General features: G+C 30.6%; 1 protein-coding gene across 2 annotated transcripts in view; it reads left to right on the forward strand.

Annotated features, from left to right (window-relative positions):
* Utx (Utx histone demethylase) overlaps nucleotides 1-26955 on the forward strand; it is a 291681-nt gene that overhangs the window by 230444 nt on the left and 34282 nt on the right. For both annotated transcript variants that reach the window (XM_075377656.1, XM_075377661.1), the window contains 8 exons: nucleotides 1362-1590; nucleotides 2963-3181; nucleotides 4339-4501; nucleotides 4709-4938; nucleotides 13464-13669; nucleotides 14756-14884; nucleotides 17623-17832; nucleotides 22807-22943. In XM_075377656.1, the coding sequence (XP_075233771.1) occupies nucleotides 1362-1590; nucleotides 2963-3181; nucleotides 4339-4501; nucleotides 4709-4938; nucleotides 13464-13669; nucleotides 14756-14884; nucleotides 17623-17832; nucleotides 22807-22943 (1523 nt within the window). The remainder of the gene's footprint in view (nucleotides 1-1361; nucleotides 1591-2962; nucleotides 3182-4338; nucleotides 4502-4708; nucleotides 4939-13463; nucleotides 13670-14755; nucleotides 14885-17622; nucleotides 17833-22806; nucleotides 22944-26955) is intronic.

Genomic DNA, 26955 nt, shown 5'->3' on the forward strand with positions numbered 1-26955 from the left:
ACAAAATTGATTACTTGTCTGTTGGAAGAGGGAGATTGAAAGCACATAAGTATACAGATGAGCAGGTAATAATGGCAGAACAAGAAGAATAACTAAAACAAATTGATGAAACTTTAGAGAAAACAAAACATAAGCACATGGTAGATGTTGATTGTCTTTGGAGAAAAACAAAACACGAATGTTTTTAAATGTTTAAGAAACTTTATCAGAAGAAATCAGAAGTAGAATTTTAGATTAGAAAAATTACAAAATCTGGTTAGGTTTTGTAAATTATTACATGTGGAATGTAGTATTGTGCTTGCAGAAACAGGAAAAGAGAATAAAAAAGAAATTCCATCATTAAAAAAGTATTTAGTTTGAAGAAATATGCTAAAGATCAGTTAGAAGAAAACTGTAAGTAGTGAGACAATATTGAACAGGTGAGGTGTTCGTTTGAAGACAAGAAAACATAATCCAGTCTTAGGACTAAATTCTAGGTAGGAGGACTATCCAGTCTTCCTATTGAGACACAATAATCTTTAAAAAAACACACTATAATAGAAGAAAACTAGAAAGATGAAAAAGCAGTAATGTTTTATGACCAGAAAAGGTCCAACACATAAAGTGGTTTAAAAAGCCAGCTCATGAGGGAAACATAGTCAATTTAGGTAGGTATTAGGTACAATTATACCTCTTCTTAACAGCTTCATTGAAAAAAGAAAATGATAGTTAAAGGATAATAAGTCTGGTTTTTTGAGCTTCCATTTTCTATATATACTGAACATTTAATAGTAGAATTTACTGATACTGCCCAGACGATTAAAACCTCAAAAAAGCTATTTCTGTTGGCTAAGTTTGTGAGTATTTAAGTTTTCTTTGTCTGGTGATCTGTTATAATATCAACTATTGTAAAACTCCATTTAATGATGATTTAATTATATATACTGATCAATTTAAATATCCTCGATAAGGTTGCTTTGAAAAAAAATATTTGTTGGGTTATGTATTTATTTTTCTTAACTATTAAAACATTGGTCATTTATGCAAATCAGTCCTGGAATGACACAGTTAATTTTTAGTGTGTTAGTTTTAACTTCACATTTTATTCAAAGTATTCCTAAAACACACTATTTATGGAACCATGTGATTTTTGTACCTGCCATAATGAAAACAATTTTTATAGTTTGCTACATTCTTTTATAAGTGGATAAAATATGTCAGGAAAATTTGGTCTAGTCTCTCTCTTATTTGAGTAAAGCAGTCAGATGATAGCCAGAAGTTTATTTTAGTATTCAGTTATGTTATTGCAGATTGTTCTCCAACTAGTATAGATATCATCATCATTGCTTTATAGCTAGTATTAAAAGAAGTATTTGTTTTAGATAACATCTTCTGGACCTGATGTGTGCAGTGCAGTATCACCTGCAAATAAGTCATCAATTGGACCTGCTGGGGATTCACAATTGGTCGGTGTATCAGATCAGGAACTTCAAGCGTTATTATCACAAAAAGATATTGCTACTTCTCTTGCCGAGGATCTCCTTAAACATTTTGGGTCACCTGGTCCTGGGGATGACTTGGAAATTAAGGAAGAATCTCAGTCACATTCTGGTATATAAAATATTTCATTTTATTTGTTATCAATTTTAAGTACTTTTTTCTAGGTAAATAAATGTAATTAATAACAGCGTGGGATCTAAGTAATTAGATCAATGCTGTGATTGCCGTCATTCATGTAATGAAAGCAATCTGATTAGATGAGCTAATTGTTACAACTTGTATGTTTTTGTAAAGTTGTAGAAATTCTTTTCAGTAATGCATTCATTTTTCATGTTAATTCTATTTCCTTCTCTAAAACTACAACTCCATATGCACTTGTTAAATTTTGTTGGGTTTAATTGTAATTAGATATCTTTTAAATTAAGTACTAATAATATTTTTAATTATTGTAATTGTAATTTTTTTATAAACTAGTTTTTTTCTATTATTAACTGTTACTTTAAAATACAAGTAATTAACTCTGGGTTTAACATACCTGTATGTAAATTCTAAACATTGAGTGTTAATAAAATTCTGTATTACATTTGCTTTTCATAGAGTGTTTTTCTGTTCTAATATCTTGGGTAATACTTTTTTTTTTTACTTGTACAAGTTCAGTTAAATTTGGGTTGAGTGATACAGTGAAAGCTTCAAAACACTGTACCTAGTCTAATTTTTAATATTATTTCATAAGTCTAGCATTGTGAAAATCTGTTTATTGTATGTCTTATTTAAAAAGTGTGTTTTTATATATGTAATTAGATTTTTTAATTATAGTAACCAGTATTATCCATAACTATAACTAAAAGATATTGCTACTTCTCTTGCCGAGGATATCCTTAAACATTTTGGGTTTCTTGGTCCGAGGGTTGTCTTTGATGTAAAGGAAGGATCTCAGTCACATTCTGATATATAAAAATATTGTGTAAAATATTTCATTTTATTTGTTTAAAACATATTTCAACAGTGGGTAGAGTGACGTTTAGAGTATTGGAAGTGACTGTTGGAATATTTTTTATATGTATTGGTAAATACCCTGATGGTTAAAGCAAAACAGCTCTGAGTGCCTCCAGAACATTTGGAGCAACAGTAGAATAACAGAGGAGACTGCTGGTATCCAAAGCAGAATTATTTACTAGAACCGAGTAGAAGCTATCTGTTATGCCCTGAAGGAACACCAAATATTTTGCTATAGTGTATTCTTGGTGCTGTCCAAAACATTATTTTTCTGCATACTCTTTCTTGATGTCAGTAATTCATAAAATTGTATAAATCTTTTAATTTCTAAACAGAGAATCACTACTTCTACAAAAATTATTTTTAGTTTAATGATGCATTCTGTGCAAATATGTATATAGATAAAAATTAAAATGTGTAATAGTTTGAATTTAAAAATTTAAGTCTCCTAGATCAGTAGTTGTTATATCTCATTTTTTTGTTTCAGATCAACAGACACTAAGCTCAGGGCCATTCTCTCCGTCCAATTTACCTCAGTCAGAGGTTGAAACAAATACTACAATACACCTCTCAACAAATAATCCTGCCACATCTACCACTACAACTGTTACAGCTAGTGCAGTTACTACTACCAGTGCCAGTGTTATAGCTCGCAGACCTACACCTTCTAATACCCCATCACCATCATCTCGATCATCATCAGCAGGTATTAAACATTATTTATTCTATAATATTAAATATATTTTGTGCTTTATAATTCTTTTATTTTACTTTTTACTAACATTGTTTATAAGATTTCTTTTTGTGTGCATTATGTACAACATAATAATAATTACAACTTATTCTATCTAAAATGATTTTTTAATTTACTTACATCTTTTTGTAAATTTTTTATACCATTTTTATATCAGTTCATGTCCTTCAACTGTATTTTATTTTTGTCATGATCAATTAATTTTCTTGTGGTAAACAAGAAATATGTTGTTGATCAAAAAGAACCTGTAGTCTTGAAGATTAAATGGTGCAAAGAAGAAATGTTATTTATAACAATAAAGTTGCCTTTTAATTAGCATATAAGAACTTTAATAAAGAGGTTAATATAATAAAAGTATGGATAAAAATTAAATTAAATTAAGAATAACAAATATTGTATTTTTATACGTCTTCTAATTCTTTGTGAGACTGTAAACTGCATCCATGTAGCTTAATCCATAACATATAGAACTGACAGGGAGTAGAGCTTGGAAAATGGTGATAGTGAAGGAAGATAACATGTCAACAGCAAAATTCCTGTATATCACTCAAGTTAAATGAAATCAGATGCATTTTTACTGCAAGCTGTTGGCCCTTAGTAGCTAATGACCCTAGCAGTTGATTGAAAAGAAATTTACTGATGAAAATGCTTGTTCAGGTCATTGCATATAAACTGGATAAACTAAAGAGAAAAGTTGAAGTTTATGTTTTCAAAAATACTGTTCTTTAAAATTAACGATATTGTCAGTTGTACTCAAAATCTGGAGAATTCTGAGACAAAGGAAAGCTGTCTTTAAGTATTTTTGATTTCATAGCACAACTTAAGTGTTAGTCATTTTCAGCAGTTCTAACCATCAAGGTCAGTTTAACTAGTCAGTCAATCTAACCATCACAGTCAGTTTCAAGTTTTTTTTATCATTTTTCCCCTGAAATGTTGTGCTTTTGTATTGTATACCGTCATATCCTTTTTGTCATCAAAATAAGCTTTTTGCTTTGTTTATCCATATTAATTTGTATGTGTAAATTCTGAAAAAATTTTTTGTTAGTTTTTTATCATATTTAATAAGATTGAGCAATCATTCTGTCATTTTTTTTTTAATCTGATTTCAGCATCAGTAAACATAAAACTTGAAAGTGACATTAAAGCTAAGACTGAGCACATGAGAAACTATGAGTGTACTGAACCTATTAAAGTAGAATCGTTGAGTGACTCGCAGCCTGAAGCAGAATTCTGCATTGATATGGATGCACAAACAGTTTTAAGCACATGCAAGTAAGAATTATATTAATTTGCCATATCCTCTGAAAAGTTGGCTTTACTTTTTGTTTACAAAATACATTCTAATCTTATGTAGTATTATTGTTGATTTTATTATGTTATTCAGTAGTACATGAAATTCCCGTAACTGTTTCTACTAGATTAAAGAATTTTTAACATTAAGTATAATTTTACTTGTTCTGATTGTTTTATGTTTTACAGAGGTCAAGGGTTAAATGGTGTTCCTCAGTGTACAATATTGAGTGACAGATCACCTCCTCCTCAACCTCCAGATCCTCCTCAGGTTCACTTATCGAGAGAGCAGTTACTTCCTCCAACTCCTTCTGTTTATCTGGAGAACAAGAAGGATGCATTTAGTCCGCAACTTCAAGAATTCTGTTTGAAACATCCTATTGCTGTTGTTCGTGGATTGGCAGCGGCACTTAAACTCGGTAGTTAATGTTTGTATTAAGGTTTTCATCATGTATTTCAGCAATTGTACATAGTCAGCAATTCATCTATGTCTACACATAGTTGTAGTACATAACTAAAGTTATTTTGTTGGGGAAAATAAGGAGAGCTATGTTGTTACTATCATCAGTAAATCGGAGGAAAGGAAGAAAGTGATACTACAGTTAGTGTTGTATCTGTTAAAAAAGTAGCAATGCATGTGATTTTTTTAATATAAAATGTTTGCATAGCTCAGTTGTATGATATGTTGGTAATAAGTATCAATTTTTTTTTTTTTCAATTAAAACCTTCCATAGTTAGAATGAATAGAAAAATGTTTTGCACTGAAAGTTGCTGTGATAAAACAAAAAATAAAATTAACATATAAAAAATAATTATGAAAACTGATAAAAAAAAAATTGGTTTAGAATAATAAAGTACATTATTTTCATTACTTGAATTATTTGTAATAGTTGATTTATTAATCATTCAGACAACAGTTCAAAGTTACATCTATGATTGTAAATTAGCACAAAAAACAACCAGAAAATGATGTGTAGTTAATTATAAAACAATTACTGGAAACAAACACCATGTTGTGAAATGTACCACACAACAGCTTTTTACATGACTGTCCAAAAAAGAGTGTAATGCTTTTAGGATATATGTATGTTTGTTCCACCATAGTAGCTCAACAGCCAAACCGATTTAGGTGTATGATCCTGTGTTGGAATCCTTATATTTCTGGGAGTGTCATAAGCTATATAAATATTTATATTATTTATATGTATGTATAAATATATGTGTAGTAGTGGAGATTTGTCGATTGATATACAAACTTAAATGAATTGAATTAATGAACTTTGAACTATGATGCTCTTATCATGTGTTATGTGGGTTTAAAGTGATTGATTTAAATTAATAGAATGAATAAAATTATAAAAATAATACGATTAAATTTACGTTAAATAAAATAAAACTAAATAAATCTAAAAAATTATTTCTGTTTAATAATAATGGGCTTCCTTTAGGGACTGCATGTGAGCCTAGAGTGATACAGTGATGCATACACCTCGTGCAAGGGTAGACCAATCATCACCATCAACTGGTAACAAATGGGGTGCCTCTAAAGCACTGCTTTGGGAGGTGCAATGTAGTGCTCTTTTAATATCTCTTCAAACAATCATCCAATTTTCAAAATTCAGACAGGGTATTTGTTAGTAGGTTGAAGACATTTGCACACATCAGGTATACTCTCGATCTAACAGATCACAGTTATTCAGAAATTTTGTTATATCTTCACACCAATCTTCCAATTTTCAAAATTCAAATGGGGTATATACAATACTAGCAAATGCTAGTATAGTACTAAATCCTGATTGAACCAAGCCAGAACAAAAATTAACTGATATACTCTGAAAAATCGAGTGGCCTGTGCTATACCTAGACCAGCTGAGCCCAGTGAGCTCCCACAAGCTGTCTTTGTAGAGTTTGATAACAGTATAATTAGAGGTATTGCTGTTGACATCGGATTGAGGATCAAGGTCAATATTGTCGAATTTGTTGCTTATGGGGAACAGGGGGAAGGAGAACAGCATATGCTGCCACTAATATTCTGCAGGGCTGTGACTGTGCATAAACTACAAGGAACTACCCTAGGTAGAGCTGTCAAATCTGAGCACTCACATCTTTGCCAAGGCCAGGCCTACTTAGCTCTGAGTCGCATGAGACAATTGGAGAGTTTAGCTATTAGTTGTTTGGATCCCAGAAAATTGTTGTATGATCCACACCATAAAATTCTCTCGAGGAACTCAACCGCTTGAGAAATCTGTTTATTTAGATTAGTATACGCCAATTAAATAAGTTGAAATGTTTACAGTTTCCTCATTTGGCTCAGTACATTAAATACGTTATATCCATAAGCTTTCGAATCATGAATTTTTCTCGACACATCACTAAAAAGTATTGAATAATTAAAACAATAATAAATAATAATTATAAACATTAAAAAACACGACTGCCAAAATATAAATAAATTGAACTAAAAAAATGACAAATCGAACTAAAAAAAAAAGAAAACAATAAATGATTAAATTTCATTATGCAGTATTTAATTAAATAAAATAATGGTTGACCAATAAACTTTCAGACATTTTAATTTGTTTAGTTATATTTTCATGTTGTAGAAATAGCAGGCAGGTTGTAGCAGACAACCTGCCTGCTGTTGAAGGACAAAATTTTGGCCTTCAGTGAACGTATTTAAATGCAGTTGAGAGGCTCTGAATAGTGTAATTGTCTTATATTAAAGAGTTCTGAATAGTAATTATCCTATACATTTTAACATAATATTTTTACGTGTCTGCCCAAAAAGCAATATTTAGGGTGTATGTATATATGTTTTTTGTTCTACTGCAGCAGCTGAACAGCTGAATTGTGTTAGATATATGAACCTCTATTGGAATCCTTACATTACCTGGAGTCTCATAGGTTATATAAATTTGAATATTCTTTGTGTGTGTATATATATTTAATTAAATTTAAAAAATTTGAAAACAAAATTATACTACATACAAAACTGTTACTTTCATGCCGTTTAATTATCCTACATTATTAGTTATCCTGTATAAAAGAGCAATGCTTTTTTTGGCAATCATGTTTTTTTAAATTTTTAATAGTTGTCGTTTAATTTTCACTTGTGATGAGTTGGATATCTGTTTATTTTTTAAGCACTGAGAAATCATCATATGCTTTGTTGTAGTATTATTAATATACATTGATACAGTTAACAAAGAAATGAAATCAACAGCTGTATATTCAGTATTTTAGTATTTTTTTGTTTTTAAAATATTTAAACAGATGATAATGATGTGGCTGGGCTCTACTTAACGTACTCACTGCCACGGAAGCATTACTGCACCACAGAAAATGTTCACAATATTCCATGGACATGTGTAGTTAAAATTTACCACCGTGTAACTCAGCAACAGCTGTACCATTCCTATTCGTATATTTAATTGCTCAGAATAAAATGGGGGAATTTTTTTCTTCCCTCTTTTGAACACTAAACCTGAACAGTATCAATTAGTTACTGTTGTAAACAACCCAACATTCATTTCTGAGTAACATGTACAGTATGTGATGGTGTTTGCAACTTCAATTGACAATTCGTATTCTTCACAAATATATCCTTTCCATAATGTTAATGAAATTGACAGGTAATTTTGTAGAAGATATTCTAGATGAACTGAGTATGGATGAAAGTTTGAATGATAGAAGGATATTTGGAAGACGATGACAGTGTTTACAAGTCAGTTGAAAGTATTAATGAGAATGACAATGAGGTATTATGATAATGATATTGAAATATTTACTATAAAGTGGAAAATATAGAATAATTTATTTTTATTCCAGATGTATTTCCTTTCTAGACCAAGATTATGGCATACAACCTACTACAAATTTTTCAGAAGCTATTTCTCCCACTGAAATTTTTAAATTTGTTTTTGACCAAACGTTTATTGAAACTTAAGTATAGTTCATTATAAAAACACAGAAGGTAGTTTATCACCCAGTAGTAGTAGAAATTACCTTTATAATGAAGTTGATGCTAATGATAACGTACTATTTCCTAGCTCTTGTAATTTATATGGGAAATTCTAAACTACCTTAGATTAAAATGTGCTAGGAGTACATTTCATTTGTATGATTTTAAATTTCCCAGGCAAATGATGTCAAGGAACAAGTTTCCAAATATTTTAAGATTTTCCATTTTACTAGTGAAGAAGGTGACAGTGACAAAGCAATTAGAATTAGACCAATTATACAAAACAGGAATTGTAAATCTAGATCTACTTATAAACCAGGGAAAAAATTGTAAATTAGAACCACCTCAACATATTGTGAAAGGTTTGTTTAGGCTGGAAACAGTACATCAAATCAAAGCGATCCAGATTAGGGTTTAAGAGTATGATGTTTGTGAATCTGAAAGTGGGTATTTGTGCATAGGCCTCTCATAAACAGTAAAGACACCTGATTTAGCTAAAGATGAAAAGAAACAGCTTGTCAGGTAAAGTCCTTGAAGTTGCCTTGTGATTTGGTTGAGAAGGAAGAAATTTATACATAGATAATTGGTATTCTTCACCATCCCTTTATGAGGCTGTTCATGCTTCAAAAACCAATGTCTATGGCTCTATTAATATAAAAATAAATCGCATGAAAAAAAAGTTAAAGAAATCGAAAACACTGGTTAAAGGTGAGATGGTTGCGCACTACAATAACACTATGGAATTTTGTGCCTGGAAGGATAAAAGGCAAGTAAAAACATTAACAACATTTCACACCCCTGCCTTGGTTAAAACTCCCGAAGTAGATAGAGTTAAAACCAAATCTCGTTGTAGACTATAATGACAATATGGTAGGAGTAGATCTCGTAGACCAAGTGACCATTGCCTGCCTTTCCTTAAGAAAGAGCTTGAAGTGGTGTAAAAAATATCTTCTACACATTATAGATATAACCCTGTACAGTACTATGGTTATTTATAATTGCTTGATTCAGGAAAGTGTAGCTATCTGAAAATCAGGGAATGCATCATTTGTGGCTTACACTAGAGTGCACTACCGACTTTCAGCTCATACTGGAGGCAAGAGATCAAATGAACTAACATCACTTTGATTGCAGTCCATAACAAAAAATTAAAAAAATTATTTTTACTTATAAATGGTTTTTGAGTTAGGAAAATTAGTATACACTGATTAATTTTATTTTATTTTTTTGTTTGTCCTGGAGTAAAAATAGCCTATTTATTGTTGTCAGTAAAGAAGTTAATTATCATTATGAACTGTTGATATCCTCTTTACTTACATAGAATAACAAAGATAACTGTGTGATATTTCTTCATATTTTATCTTGAGAAAGATCACTTTTTTCTATCATTAATTATAAATAAAGAAGTTGATTCTTTATTATGATGGTAATTAGAGCTCCTGTCATCAATATTTTGGAATCGTCTTTATAGTATTACTTTTACCTGATCTGTTGTAACAATTGCAAAAGAAATCTTCAGGTTTATTAAAAATAATTATATTTTATTAGCTTTTAAATAACATTTATCTCAGTATTAGTAAAGAATAATTCTAAATAGAGTAATAAAACAAGCTTTGCTGATGACCTTTGTTATTCTCAGATTGAATTTCTTCTAAAAGCTTTAGATCATAGTTATTTCATGTGTATGTAATGTAATCAAAGTAGGTTTTGTGTCTGAAAAACCTGGGGACTTTGCGTTATCCTGCCCTATCATACGTTGTTCAAAAAGTGACGCAACCTTATGTGTAAATGAATAAGTTACAATAGTAGTTGAAAGTGGCCTGCATTCACATAATTGAATACGACGTTGCATGCTCTTAAACACATATAATGTTTTTTGAGGAATTGTAGCAACACGTTGTTCAATTTCGTTCTGCAATTTGGGAATGGTGAGGAAGAGTTTTTTTGTAAGCAGCATCCTTAAGGTTTCTTCACAAGAAAAATTCAGGATACCAACGGGACTACAACCCTTTCAAAATCACTTGTCCATGAAAACACTGATCAAGAAAGTCATAGTGTTGTTGGCTGTGTGAGCCACAGCATTGTCTTGCTGAAACCATGTTTACTCAAGCTGGTCTGCAAGTACAGTATTTACAGATTGTTGCACCATCTATATGTAGCATTCACTGTTTACTGTTCCATAAAATAATATCATGAAGATGTGCCTGTGTGACATTGCACAATAAACATCCACTTTTTGTCCGTGCAGTCGATGTAGATTTTCCATACATCAAATGCGTGAATTCTGTGCATTCGTGTATCTGTCGAGGTGAAACCATGCCTCGTCAGACCAAAACCAGTCATCGAGTTCTACCCCATCTGGCATTACAGATATAACCGCTGACAGTAAGCTACACGTTTTCCAGTGTCTGCAAGTAATAACTTGTGAACAACACAAATTCTGTATGGATGCATCTTTAAACACTTGCACAATGCCATGTGAGCACTACCAACAGAGAGACCAGACAGGCTAGATAGGCATTGCATAGACTTTTTGGGACTAACAGAATGTACAGCTTTGCACCTTGATCAATTTTTCTGGTGTTAGCACTTTTAGTTGACCTCTTTGGCTGCATCTGCCACATTCCCTGTCTCTTGGGTCCTTCAGCCACTTGATGGTGACTCTTTTGGTGTATCAACACTCTACTTTTCTGTGAAGCCATTCTGGGTCAGGCCATATGATGTATTGCGAGACAATGAATATTCTCTGCTGCGTTGTTTAATCCATTTTTCTTCAATTAAACATGCAACAAAAGAAGGACACATTCTTCCATAAGGTTGCACTTTTTGAACACTGTATTTTTTTTTTTTAATTTCCTCTCCAAAATTCTTTTTATTTAACTGAGTTAGTTTTGAATCTGCAACTGAAACTAAGCATGCTTCCTACTAGCCAGGGATCAATTTAGACTTGATGAGATCCTAAGCTCTTTGAGATCCAGGACCCTATAAGTTCAGATATTCTATGTTTGTGACAAATATGATTTTTGGATACCTAGAGGGTTAAACTTAAATACAATTAAGAAGTATATTGGTAATGAAATAATAAATCATTAACTCAAAATCATTTGTATTCATAACAAACTTAATGATGCAAACTCTGGTGAAAAGAAACAAAAGTTCATTTAAAAGATACAATTTACAAAGACTTATTATGTAATCTCTTGAAATATGTTATAAGGATTAAGGAATTATATTAGACTAAAAAATATTTAGGGATCCCCATCAAAGTGGGGCCCTAAGCTATAGCTTGTGCAGCTTGATTGTGATTGTGATTGTATTTATATAGGAAAAGCTAGTAGATCCTTTAGAACTAGATTTCTTGAACATTATATAAATCATAAAAACAATAAATTAAGTTTATCTAATATCGCAGATCATCTAATAAACAATAAACATGTATTTCTGATATTAAGACAAATTTAGAAGTATATTTAAAATTAATAAAAATGACATAAAATTAAATGTATTAGAAAAATATTACCTGCATAAATACAAACAAAATTTCAATTTGGTGAACCATCAGGCAGTATTTGAGGAAACAGTCTTATAAAAACTGCAACAGATAGCAACACAAACATAATGAATAAATATGCAGCTTTTAATATGTAATTTAATTAAATATTTAAATCAAGACTGAGAATGTGGAATACTGTGAAAGCATTTCTATGGTAAAATAAAGGTAAGATATTTCTTATCTAAATATTCTTTTAGGTGGTTTATATTAATCTTTTATATATAAATAAATGAATGTTTGTTTATCCCATATGCACTTCATCTGATTGCGATGAAACTGTGGTGAGTTGTTGTGCGCATGGTTACGCGAAGGTTTGTGTTGTGAATGTTTCCTGCTAGGTGGTGCTGGGGTCAAGATATTTTGAGAAATTGTATTTATGGTTTGATCTGGCTCATACTCAGAATATGTGTTACTTACATGGAATGAAACATCTCTGCAAAAAAATGGACCCACTAGATAGCAGTCGGGTTGAGATATTTGGAAAAATTGCATGTATGGTCTGATTTGGCTCATATTCAGAATATATATTAATTACGTGAAACGAAATATTTTTGTGAAAAATGGAAAAAGGGAGGAAGAGGAGGAAAAGTGAAAAAGGGAAAGATTAATTTTTGTGAAGTTCTGTAATGTTCAGTTTTTAATGTTTCATCATACTTTCATTTGTGTTCATTTAATCTATATATATATATATATATATATATACTCAAGTCTAGCAATGACAAAGCTGTGCTGGGTCAGCTAGTATTTTATATATATATATATATATACATTTTTTTACAGTATTTACAATGTAAGATTTTTTTATGTATGAATTTTAATTTTAAATGCAACTAATTTGAATAAAAAATATTTAAATCCAGCTTGCTTCTATAAATATATTATCTTCTTATGAATATTTAGCAGTTAAAAATCATTTAGTGTTGTTGGTTTCATATAATAAAATTATTAAACGTATAGTTAAATTTAATCTATAACATATGCCACTGGAGAGAGAAAAACTCATCATGCAGTTGGAGTAAGAGTGGTTGCAGTGATGAATGACTTAAAGATTTACCATGAAATCTATAACTAAATAGCTATTATACTACTTACACTATAACATTCTGTTTTATTTTAATCCTGAGTTTTTAGTGCTATGCTGTTAATATTTGTACAGTTTAGTCTGAAGAAAAAAATGCATATATACTAAGAGACCTAAAAAATAAAAATAAGAAACAGACATATTAAACTGTCTAATAGGCTCGTTTTGCTTTTAATGTCATACATATTTAATGTATTTTTATGTTCTTTAATTTTGACAGGCAGTTTCTTCTTGCTATGCAACTAATGTAAAATTTTCTCGGTTTTTAAAATTGATATTATGTCTTATTTTTATTTATTTTGAATTATAGTCTTACAGTAATATGTAATATTATTTCTTCTCAATATAGATCTTGGTCTGTTTTCAACAAAGACACTTGTAGAAGCAAATCCAGACCATATGGTAGAAGTGAGAACCCAGGTCCAGCAGACCTCAGATGAGAATTGGGATCCACAATTAGGACGGCGAGGTTGGGCGTGCATTAGTCATCGCTCACATACAACAATAGCTAAATATGCACAGTACCAAGCCTCAAGTTTCCAGGATAGTCTAAAGGTACTTACAAATTTAGTTTATTAGATTGCTTATTAAATATTTAGATTTAGTACTGCTGCTACTGACTGGCTAGAGTCAAAGATTTGTTGACACTAAATAATAGCCACATTGCACTTTTGCATAATTGGCCATTAACTGCAAGCATTGTTTACACACTGAATTTTTTATGTATTTCAAAGTTAAATTTAGTTAGAAATTATTAATGAATGATAAATTTAATAATTACCTAATAAACTGTTTTAGTTACTTCTTAAAATTTTCAAATAAATTATGTTATTTTGTGTTACATATGAAACAATATATGATGGACTGGTTTTTTTTTTACAATGAATATATTATTTACCCTTCATCAACATTGTATATGAACAGATTACTAGATAACGTTAATTTAAATAAATAATGAAAAAATGTTATAAAAAAATTGTAGAGCTTATGTGTGTAAATTGGGGTAAAAAAATGTGCACTGTAAATAAAAACAGAATGAACATATAAAATTAAATAAAACATTACTTAAAAAATATTGTAATAAAACGTTTAAAATATGCTATAACATAATGATGACATGGAACATAAAAAAATAAATGTGACTAGATAAAACCATATATCACTGCTCTACCTTACAACCATGGGAAGTTGAATCTTTGATCACATTTCCATTATTGCTGTTCCTTGGTGCATATATTCTGTGATCATGAGGCACTGGGCACAGTGCATTGTTAAAGCCTGTCTTAGACTGGTGCCATATAGTAGTTATGTTCAGTTTATTCTAGAAGGTTTACTGTACCTCACATTCTGGAGTAGATTAAACAAAGATATTTTTTAACATCGTATTAAAGTTAATTTTATTTGGATCATCATATTATGTATAGATTGCTTGCATAATTGATATCCATTAAGATCACAGAATTGATTCATCAGGCTTAGGGATTTGGTATACATTTGTATTTTATAGTGTATTATTTTTTTTAATGTACCATTCTACGAGCGGAATTTGATTATGAAATATTCAAAAATTATATACAATCATCAACTTAATTATCTTTGTGAATTATTAAAGATTGTTTATGTGTTTGATTTTCTTTCCAGGAGGAGCGTGATCGTGCTGCAGGTGTACATCCCTCTTCTAATACTGCCACTAGCAATCTTTCAGATTCAGATTCCAAGGACTCTACTGGAAACGTTGTTAGAAGAAAAAAAGGGTTATCAGGAAGTCTGGTATGCTAAAGTTGAAGTTTTTTCTTGCAAAATATAGTTGTAAATTTACAGTACATAAATGTTTAATTCTCATATTTTAATTAATTACAATTGATATAAATTAGGTTAATTAATGCTCATGTCTGGTGATTATAATATTGAAAATACTAGCTGAAGGTACCTCTTTACATAATATGAAACATAAATGTAACTACAAAAGATAATTTTGTATTTGCTCATCATGAGTCATCAATGTTTTGGATTAGGCTATTTTCCAGGCTATTATGAGCCATATGATGGCTCATCTCCTGCTATGGAAGAGCACGCAGCAGAGGTTTTGTGGAGATGATCTTATCAGTACAATTTTAGATATGTAACAATAGTGAGTGGTGGAGATTCTAAATTTTATAAATCATCTTAATGATTTAAAAATATATATGGTGAAACTGTAAAATTAAATAAAAAAGAATGCATGAACCGTGTTTCCAAAAGGCTATGTACAGCATTCAGAAATGTAATAAAAGCTTGTAGAGCAAATAAAATTACAACAAAACATGTGGTGGCTTGAAAGAGTCTACAATACTGAAATTAATCAAGCATTAACATAATGCTATTGCTGCAGATGTAAACAGAGAAGTGGCTTCAATGAAAAAATTATTTTAGCCTCTCTGTACCATTCGCATTCACTGATAATGATCCATGGCATGATAAATGCCCACAAAACAGAGTTGGTGTTTTTATAAGGCACTTGCTCAAAGTGAGGTTTCAGGCAGGCACACTGATAATGCACCCACAAACGTAATGGTGCTATAACACGTGGCTCCAATTTATATAAGAATGACTTAGAACAAATTGTTGGAAAGTTGTTTGAAGGGCTGTACTAACAATGCCAATAAAAGGCTCCTCAGCTGGATTTGTGAAATGTGTGATAAGTCAAAATCTGTCTCAAAAAAATGGTGGAAGTTGCAGTAGCTGAAGTTATAGCGGAATTTAATTTTGGAAGTGAATTTATTCTTAGCTCAATGAACATAGGAAATATATCACCTGGCCAGAGTAATTCTATTTTAACAAAGTGTCATGACCAAAGAAGAAAAATAAAAAGTGCAAAAATCCAGGCAATTAAGTACCAAGTGCGACGAAGAAGACTGGCTACAAAATTTAAGAAAAGGAGAAGCAAAGATGAAAGATGAAGATTTAATGTATGAAGCAAGAGAATTCTAATTTTTTTTTTGTACTTTTCATCTAATTTTACTTTGTTTTTTTTCTAGAAATTAATATTTTATATTTTTATTTAAGCAAAAAAATCCTAACTTGAGTAGTAGTAGAGATAAAAGCTTAACTTTTTTTTAGATTGTTCCGAAAACCTTGATCTAATTTCTGTAGTACCCATATTAAAGAACTCTTTCTTAAAAAATTATTATATTGATAAAATTAAAATGCCTAAAAAAAAATAAAAATTTATCACAATTCTTCCAAAAGATATTCTTTGATACCAATACTGTGGAAACTAGATCATTCTTCTGTGTACTTTTTAGTTTTTATTGCAAGGTAACATTATTCTTATTGTTTATTAAGGATCTATATGCTACATCTAGTAGTATTACTAGTGTAGCACTAGTAAAGTATTTTTGTTTTATTGTGCACACTTCCTTAATTTCAGAAGGTCTAATATAATTTTACATCCAATAATATAAATTTTCTTATATTCTTTCCTTTTTTAAAGTAATCTTCTTTTAATAAAGTTTAAGTCAGTTGACTTTCAATAAAGAATGTAATATATCTTGTTAATCATTTATAGAAGACTGGGATATTGCTGCATACATGTCTATTCATTTCAGAAGAAACATGTGTGACTGATTCTTTACAAATAGTTAAAAAAATTAGCCCCATTAGCTGTTTTAAGTTTCCATAAATAATGTTCCAGTCACCTGATACTTATCCAGTTATTAAATATTTAGTTAGCTTGTAAGTATTCCTCCCGAGGTTTGCTTTTCATGTTCTGAGAAATTTATTTGTTTGTGTACGCAAGTTCTTAGTCATAAATTAGAACTACTACTTATTATTTTTAGTGCTTTTGACATAGAAGTGATTCTTTTTTTTTTTAATAACATTTAATAGGTGAACAAGTAGAAGTAGAATGATTACTTGATAGAAAGTATTCTGTATACAAATTAAGTATTAACTTGAAATATTTTACAAAAAAAATTTTTTTCTATATTGATAAAAAATTTAGTAATTAAAATTTTATGAAATTACCATCATCCTTTTCTACAATTTATATAAATCCAACAATTACATTTTGGGATTAGTAACAGTATTATTTTTACTTTTTTTATCAAAGAATACAACTCATTTAATTACTGTTTATACCTAAAAATGCTAAGTTTCATTTTTCTGAAATCGTTAACAAGAGCATAATATATGCAAAAACGTATTACACTTTTGCATATACACATTATGGCTTTTCCACTTAGATTTATAATTTTTCACAGCTGAATATTTGTCATTATTTTTATCTAATGTTCATATTTGAATAATCATTCAAATATGAACAATGACTGGTCCAGTCAGGTGACTGGAACATTATTTATGCTAATTAACAAGATTACAGAAAATTACTTCTTCATAGACATGAAAAACAGTGATTAATTACAGAATTAATTAAATTCAGATGGAGTTTAATTTCTATGTTATTTGTGTGTAAATTGCCTTTTTTTAATTTTTGTGTACATTTATTTTGTTTTCTTTTGTCAATACAGACAAGTGTTGGAGGGTTAAAGGCACCTCCTGGTTCGAAGATGCTTAGGTTTGGTACTAATGTGGACTTGTCAGATGAAAGAAAGTGGCGAGCTCAGCTGCAGGAATTGGTCAAGTTGCCAGCATTTGCAAGAGTTGTATCGGCTGGAAATATGCTGTCACATGTTGGTCATGTCATTTTAGGCATGAACACTGTTCAACTCTATATGAAGGTATGTTAGAATTGGATATTTAATTGATTCACATTAGTTAATGCATACTGTTGTTTGATTCATGTAGCTGAATAAATTTACAATCATTGTTCTTTTTTATTTCGTATAAGTTAGGAAAATTTTTTTCTGGTCTGGAGTATGCATTTTACAGAAAGAAAGGTATTTATTTGAACATCAAATAAATAGCTTTCTGTATTGCTTTTTTTTATCTCCATTTGCATGGCTGGTTTGATACTTATTTCAATCTTTACATTCATTTCTGTTCCACACTACTCTTTTTGTTTCAGCATATTTATTAATTCTATACCTTTAATTTATTTGGTTTTTGTGTTATAATAATCTTTGGCTTTCCTAAGCCAAAGAGCTAAGTTGATCTAAGCTAAGTTGCTACTGCACTTCCTTGATTAAATTATTATCTAATCGAGTACCTTATTATATGATCAGCCCAGCTTTCTTTTTTTTTTGTGAGAATTTCTCACAGGCTTTTTTTCCTTTGATTTTACCATAAAATGTCTTCATTTCAAAATTACAGTTCAATATATAATGTGCAAAATACAGCCTGAATTATGTATAGTCTGTATACCCTATCATCCATCAATTGTTTACATTGAGATTGTTCACAATGTGAGCTGAATGAAGGTAGAAGCTGACTCAGTTTATCATTTATGAGATGGTATAGATAATTAGAAAGTATCTTTTAATGGTTGAATGAAGATCTTTAAACCACAGATGAAAAATTTTATTCATACTTTACTCACAACTCGTCCAACGTGTATTTTAATTTTGTCTTGTATATCATGTTCCTGGTCTGGTCAAACTATTTGTTTTTTAACATCATCAGCTTTGATACTATCTCCCAGCTACCATTTTGTTGGTTTCCAACTAACAGCAACTCCTAGCTAGGTAATACAAAATTAATTAATTAGTTATTTTGTTGGCCACAATTTGTACTTTTGCAGGCATGAGATGGTGTGTATGGTTTTGAATTTAAAGTAGTGTAAGGTATTGACTGGAAAAATAATGGAGCAATGACAAGTAGGGTGTTCTATAAGTTTTTGAATTTCTTCCTCCTAATTGCATCCTGTACATTTTTTTTAATACTTTGTATACATTCTTCTAATTGCTCGATAATATTCCATTGAAATTCTTTTAAGTACAGTTTGTTTCCTGGTTACTTATCAGTATAATTTGAGAAAAGTTACTTAAAATTTAATATATATGTAGTAAAGATAATCTTTTGTAATATTTAAGGGCATCTTGCCCTATCAAAAATAAACAAAGAGATTTTTAGACCTTACATAATTTCCAATTTTTTTTTTTACAAATAAGGTTTTTCATTGTAGCAGTGTTGTTACCTTATTTTCTTTTATTTTATAAATTTGGTTTTGGAAACAGATGCCGGCAACTTATACATCTAAAAGCTCTATAAAGTAATGAGACTAGTTTCTTTTGATGGCCAAAGTTGCAACACTGTAAAGTTACTAATAAACATATGGTTACATGAACAGCTGATTTATATTAGGTATTAATATTTTTAGTCTATTGTTGCCATGTGAGACATAAACAAACTTTTCTTGAAACGAGTTTTTGTTGTGTTACAAAAATGAGTGGTACTAATTATGGGCAACATTGTGCAATCAAGTTTTGTGTTAAACTCTGTGAGAATGCTACTGAAACTTTTATAAATTAAAAAGGGCATATGGAGGTGACACTCTGTCATGAGCCAAAGTTTGTAGATGGTTTAAAGCATTTTTAAATGGCCAGAAATCAGTTGTGAACGATCCATGCTGTGGAAGACCGTTAAAATCAAAAAGTGATGACAATGTTGAGTGAATCTGTGACTTGATACAGTACAACCGGCGATTAACTATCAGAATGAGAACAGAACAGTTGACAGCAGAACAGTTGAATTTGAACCATACCACAGTTAATCAAATTTTGACAAAGAAATTGAACATGAAAAACATTTGTGCGAAATTGGTCCCAAAAAAACTCACTGTTGAACAGAAAAACAACAGGGTGGAAGTGTGCTGCAATCTTCTAGGGCGAATTGAAACTGATCCTGATTTTCTAAAAAATGTTATTACTGGTGATGAATCTTGGATGTTTGAGTACAACCCAGAAACAAAACGCCAGAGCAAGGAGTGGCACATTCAAACTCACATGTCCCAAAAAAGCAAAAATGAGCAAATCAAAAATCACAACCATACTAATTTGTTTCTTCGATAGTAATGGCATTGTTAATAAGGAGTTATTGCCTACAGGACAGACTGTAAATCAATATGTGTACTGAGAAATTCTTGAAAGACTGCAAAAAAGATTTGCCCATGTAAGACCAGCCATCAGACAACTGAATGCTGCATCATGATAATGCACCTTGTCACACTGCACTCTCAATTAGTGAATTTTTGGCAGAGAAAAACCGTTCTTGTAGTTCCTCAACCACCTTATTCACCTGATGTGAGTCCCTACGACTTTTTCCTATACCTGACTTTAAAAAAACACCTCAAAGGACACTATTTTGGTACAGTTGGAAACATTAAAAAAAAATGTAAGTGACCATCTGAAGTATATTCTAGTTTCTGAGCTCCAACACTGCTATGAAGAGTGGGAAAAACATTTGAAGCATGCTTGGCTTCCCAAGGGAACTATTTCGAAGATGTTAGAGTCCATGTATAATTGGATTATAAATAAAACGTTTTTCTGAACCAGTCTCATTACTTTATTTACAGACCTCATATTATCAACCCAGTTTGAGTATATAAATAGCATCTTATTTACCCAAGTTTGATGGGAATAAGCTCTTATAAAGTGTTAGTTTGTGATATATTTTTTTCTTTTTTCACTTTCATAAAGTTTACAGTTACAGTAAGTTGTAAAATTTACCAATCTAAGAAAGAAAAAAGTGTATTTCAGATTACTATATTTTTAAATTTGTCTGGCTTTTATATAATTTGAATTTTGATTTTGCCTCTATTTTGCCATTCTGTTTACCAGAATTCATTCATAGGAGGAATAGTAATTTGTTTAACTGTTATGTATATCTGTTCCCTTCTGTACTTTCACAAATCCAACTAATTACAACCAATTTTTGGGTAGTAACAGGACTTGGTGTGGAAGTAACATAGGCTATCATAAATTGTCTTAACAAAAAAAAAATGGGGAGACTACTCTGGGAGACAAATAAAAGATTATACTATTTTAAAATTTTAATGATGGTAATGATAAAGCAATAAAAAAGAAAACTTTTCTCTTCTTATGATTTTTTTTTTAAATTCATCGTTCTTGAGATATAGGTGAAAATGTGCTCAGGAAAAAGGAAGCAGGAATACATCGTGGCTAGCACATACATGTGTTACTCACATGTACATTATCATTCATTCAAATTTCTATTTAAGTAGCATAATGTTTCTAAAAAACAAACAAAAATTATACCAGTATCATATCTAGATGATTAATTAATATCTGATTTATTAATATCATGATTTGTTCTAAGGCCCATGATTAAATATATTTTGTTCCTTGACATTTTACTATATCATTGCAAGTGATACTTGAAATTACACTTTTAAAGTTCTTTGAATTGAGTAAGTATTTACTGAATTGCTTTAATTGTGCTTTAAAACACAATTGAATTGCCATAATATGATGGTAAAGTTATAGAAACAACATAAAAGCACTAAATAAAATAATTATTAAAAAAAACAAAAATCCTGATTACTAATTGTACACACCTAATTGCAAAGTTTTTCTTTTCTTTAGGCATTTTTTCAGGATACAGTAAGTTACTCAGTGATGTGGAATTTAATGTTATTCCTACATTTTATGTTATAGGCTGGGGCCTGTATAGGCTATATGAGATTGTGATTAATGGCCTCCACTTTGTTAAGACTAACAGGCACCAGAGTAGAACATAAAATGTAGAAATAATATTAAATTTCACATCAGAGACTAACTTACTGTATCATGAAAAAAATAAATTAAGAATAAAATAATAGCTTGTTTAACTATTTTATTAGGGTTTTTAATAATTACTTTATAACAGTAAGATAGTTACATAATATAATTTGATGCATATTCCATTTAATTCATTAAAAATAGAAATCTAAAATTACTCTTTATTTTCCTTGCAAAATTTATCAGTATTAAAAGTCCATTACTTCAGGTTCATTAATTTAAATAACATTACAAGTATTATCTTTGACTTTGCACTCAATGTTTTACGTTCTCATTGTGATTGTATCACAATCTGATAAAAATATTTGTAATCAATTCTTGTATTTCGTCTTCTAAGAGGGCACAAGCAAATGCTTAAATAATCCAACATTAATGAAGTAAAGCATTCTGCTTACACTTTGCATATTGTTACTTATATGCGTTTTTAATTGTTGCTCAGTTAAAAATTATTAGTAACATCTAATGTGAGATTATGATTTAGATTTAATGTGAGACCAATGATCATTAATTTAGTAACTAAAAGTAAATAAGTATACAAACACCCTCCTGAAATTATACAATATATGCCTGCCAGTGTATTAATATCATGATTTGTCCTAAGGCCCATGATGTAAATATATTTTGTTCCTTGACATTTTATTATATCATTGCAAATGATACTTGAAATTACACTTTTAAAGTTCTTTGAATTGAGTAAATATTTACTGAATTGCCATAATATGATGGCAGTTTCATTGCTTGAATTGCCAATAATACATAAATTGTAATAGAATAAAGAATAATTAAAAATTTTATATCCACCTTACTAACAAAAAAGATGTGTTATCTCGAGATCTTTTTTGCTGGTGAGGTGGATATAATATTTTTTAATTGTACTTTATTCTATTAAAAAAATTTATCAGCTGAAATTATGTTTAAGAAACTGACCAAGCACAATAAAAATTGTGCTTGGTCAGTTAAATTTTTAAAAAGATTTATTTTCCCTTGTATAATAATAAGTATTAATTTTTATTTTAGGTGCCTGGTAGTAGAACCCCTGGTCACCAAGAAAATAATAATTTTTGCTCAATAAATATCAACATTGGTCCTGGTGATTGTGAGTGGTTTGCAGTGCCTGATGCATATTGGGGTGTTATTTATAATCTATGTGAAAGGTATTATTAACTGGATTATACTCATCTTGTACATTGCTTTTTCTGTTTAATTTTTAAAAAAAATTAAACTTTGTTATTTCTACAGCAAAAAATGTTTGCACACAAACATGTATGTGCTGAATTTTCTACAATATTCCAGTGTTGAAATTATAGCTACATTATCTTAAGTCATAGTTGATTTTAACGTAAACTATCAGAATTTTGTACATTTGAACCGGGAATATTTAAAGTAAAAGAAATATAAAAACACTTGTTAAGTGTTTTAACATGAAGGAGGCTTCTAAGATCTTACAAGCTCAGTTGGGGCTGCAGTACACTTGCTAAATTGTTCAAGTTTCATAAAAATACTCCTACTGAGAACATTGATAAAGCTTTTGGCATACTGTATACTTCAGTAGATTCACATTCTTTGTATTAGCCATATTAACTCCTTGTGACTTTGGTTATTTCAAAAAACAAAGTTTAAGTTGAAAGGACATATTTTGAAAAAGATTGGTTGTTGCAAATTACTGAATCGTAGATGATGCTTGATGATAAGCTACAAGGAAAGGATTTCTGGAGAGCATTTGAGAAGGAAGGAATTTCTGATATCATTGTGTAAAATAATAAGGAAAAGTTTTGAATGGGAATGGTGGCAGTATTTTTTTTTCAGGTTGGAGGCAAAGAGACAGTTTAAAATGTTTCTAAGGAAAGTTGATACCATGTATTTCTAATGAATTTTTTTATTTTTTATTTGCAAGACATGTTTTTTAAGTAGGAGCAGTTTTCAGCTTTGATACAAATTTGTATTTTCAAAACAAATAGTTTATACCTAGGATGTTAATTTCTATCTAGTCATCTGCTTTATCATAGTTCACTCATATTCATGTAAATTGCTGTTTTTTTTTTTTTTTTTTTGTCTTCAGTCATTTGACTAGTTTGATGCAGCTCTCCAAGATTCCCTATCTAGTGCTAGTCGTTTCATTTCAGTATACCCTCTACATCCTACATCCCTAACAATTTGTTTTACATATTCCAAACGTGGCCTGCCTACACAATTTTTCCCTTCTACCTGTCCTTCCAAAATTAAAGCGACTATTCCAGGATGCCTTAGTATGTGGCCTATAAGTCTGTCTCTTCTTTTAAGTATATTTTTCCAAATGCTTCTTTCTTCATCTATTTGCCGCAATACCTCCTCATTTGTCACTTTATCCACCCATCTGATTTTTAACATTCTCCTATAGCACCACATTTCAAAAGCTTCTAACCTTTTCTTCTCAGATACTCCGATTGTCCAAGTTTCACTTCCATATAAAGCGACACTCCAAACATACACTTTCAAAAATCTTTTCCTGACATTTAAATTAATTTTTGATGTAAACAACTTATATTTCTTACTGAAGGCTCGTTTAGCTTGTGCTATTCGGCATTTTATATCGCTCCTGCTTCGTCCATCTTTAGTAATTCTACTTCCCAAATAACAAAATTCTTCTACCTCCATAATCTTTTCTCCTCCTATTTTCACATTCAGTGGTCCATCTTTGTTATTTCTACTACATTTCATTACTTTTGTTTTGTTCTTGTTTATTTTCATGCGATAGTTCTTGCGTAGGACTTCATCTATGCCGTTCATTGTTTCTTCTAAATCCTTTTTATTCTCGGCTAGAATTACTATATCATCAGCAAATCGTAGCATCTTTATCTTTTCACCTTGTACTGTTACTCCGAATCTAAATTGTTCTTTAACATCATTAACTGCTAGTTCCATGTAAAGATTAAAAAGTAACGGAGATAGGGAACATCCTTGTCGGACTCCCTTTCTTATTATGGCTTCTTTCTTATGTTCTTCAATTGCTACTGTTGCTGTTTGGTTCCTGTACATGTTAGCAATTGTTCTTCTATCTCTGTATTTGAACCCTAATTTTTTTAAAATGCTGAACATTTTATTCCAGTCTACGTTATCGAATGCCTTTTCTAGGTCTATAAACGCCAAGTATGTTGGTTTGTTTTTCCTTAATCTTCCTTCTACTATTAATCTGAGGCCTAAAATTGCTTCCCTTGTCCCTATACTTTTCCTGAAACCAAATTGGTCTTCTCCTAACACTTCCTCCACTCTCCTCTCAATTCTTCTGTATAGAATTCTAGTTAAGATTTTTGATGCATGACTAGTTAAACTAATTGTTCTGTATTCTTCACATTTATCTGCCCCTGATTTCTTTTGTATCATTACTATAACACTTTTTTTGAAGTCTGACGGAAATTCCCCTTTTTCATAAATATTACACACCAGTTTGTATAATCTATCAATCGCCTCCTCCCCTGCACTGCGCAGTAATTCTACAGGTATTCCGTCTATTCCAGGAGCCTTTCTGCCATTTAAATCTTTTAATGCTCTCTTAAATTCAGATCTCAGTATTGTTTCTCCCATTTCATCCTCCTCAACTTCCTCTTCTTCCTCTATAAAACCATTTTCTAATTCATTTCCGCCGTATAACTCTTCAATATATTCCACCCATCTATCGACTTTACCTTTCGTATTATATATAGGTGTACCATCTTTGTTTAACACATTATTAGATTTTAATTTATGTACCCCAAAATTTTCCTTAACTTTCCTGTATGCTCCGTCTATTTTACCAATGTTCATTTCTCTTTCCACTTCTGAACACTTTTCTTTAATCCACTCTTCTTTCACCAGTTTGCACTTCCTGTTTATAGCATTTCTTAATTGCCGATAGTTCCTTTTACTTTCTTCATCACTAGCATTCTTATATTTTCTACGTTCATCCATCAGCTGCAATATATCGTCTGAAACCCAAGGTTTTCTACCGGTTCTCTTTATTCCGCCTAAGTTTGCTTCTGCTGATTTAAGAATTTCCTTTTTAACATTCTCCCATTCTTTTTCTACATTTTCTACCTTATCTTTTTTACTCAGACCTCTTGCGATGTCCTCCTCAAAAATCTTCTTTACCTCCTCTTCCTCAAGCTTCTCTAAATTCCACCGATTCATCTGACACCTTTTCTTCAGGTTTTTAAACCCCAATCTACATTTCATTATCACCAAATTATGGTCGCTATCAATGTCTGCTCCAGGGTAAGTTTTGCAGTCCACGAGTTGATTTCTAAATCTTTGCTTAACCATGACATAATCTATCTGATACCTTGCAGTATCGCCTGGCTTTTTCCAAGTGTATATTCTTCTATTATGATTTTTAAATTGGGTGTTGGCAATTACTAAATTATACTTCGTGCAAAACTCTATAAGTCGGTCCCCTCTTTCATTCCTTTTGCCCAGCCCGTATTCACCCACTATATTTCCTTCCTTGCCTTTTCCAATGCTTGCATTCCAATCTCCAACTATTATTAAATTTTCATCTCCTTTTACGTGTTTAATTGCTTCATCAATCTCTTCGTATACACATTCTATCTCATCATCATCATGGGCGCTTGTAGGCATATAGACGTTAACAATCGTTGTCGGTTTAGGTTTTGAATTTATCCTTATTACAATGACTCTATCGCTATGCGTCTTGAAATACTCCACTCTCCTCCCTATTTTCTTGTTCATCACGAAACCTACTCCTGCCTGCCCATTATTTGATGCTGAGTTAATTACTCTAAAGTCACCCGACCAAAAGTCGCCTTCCTCTTCCCACCGAACCTCAAAAAATTGCTGTATATAACCTAATTGAAATGACTAAAATGAATTGTCTGCTAGTGTGAGGTTTGAGCAGTAATTTGTTCCTTAACAAAAATAATGCTGCTGTTGAATTTCAAAGAAATTTGTAATGCTTATGAATCAAATTTTATTAATAAAGATAAAATTCAAAAATGTCTGAGAAGGTGTGAGGTATAAGTTGCAGGTATAAAATGTAGCTTTTATTAATGAAAATTTGCAAAATGAATTAAACATACCTCCTTATTTTGGTAAACAAAGGTATGTCTTGAATAATTCCTGTGACACTTCCCCAAAAATGTGAATATCAGATTCAGTATGTTATCTCACCTCACAGATACTGCATTATGATATCTT

Source organism: Lycorma delicatula, chromosome 1 (genome assembly GCF_047948215.1).
Source record: "Lycorma delicatula isolate Av1 chromosome 1, ASM4794821v1, whole genome shotgun sequence".
NCBI classification, from domain to species: Eukaryota; Metazoa; Arthropoda; class Insecta; order Hemiptera; family Fulgoridae; genus Lycorma; species Lycorma delicatula.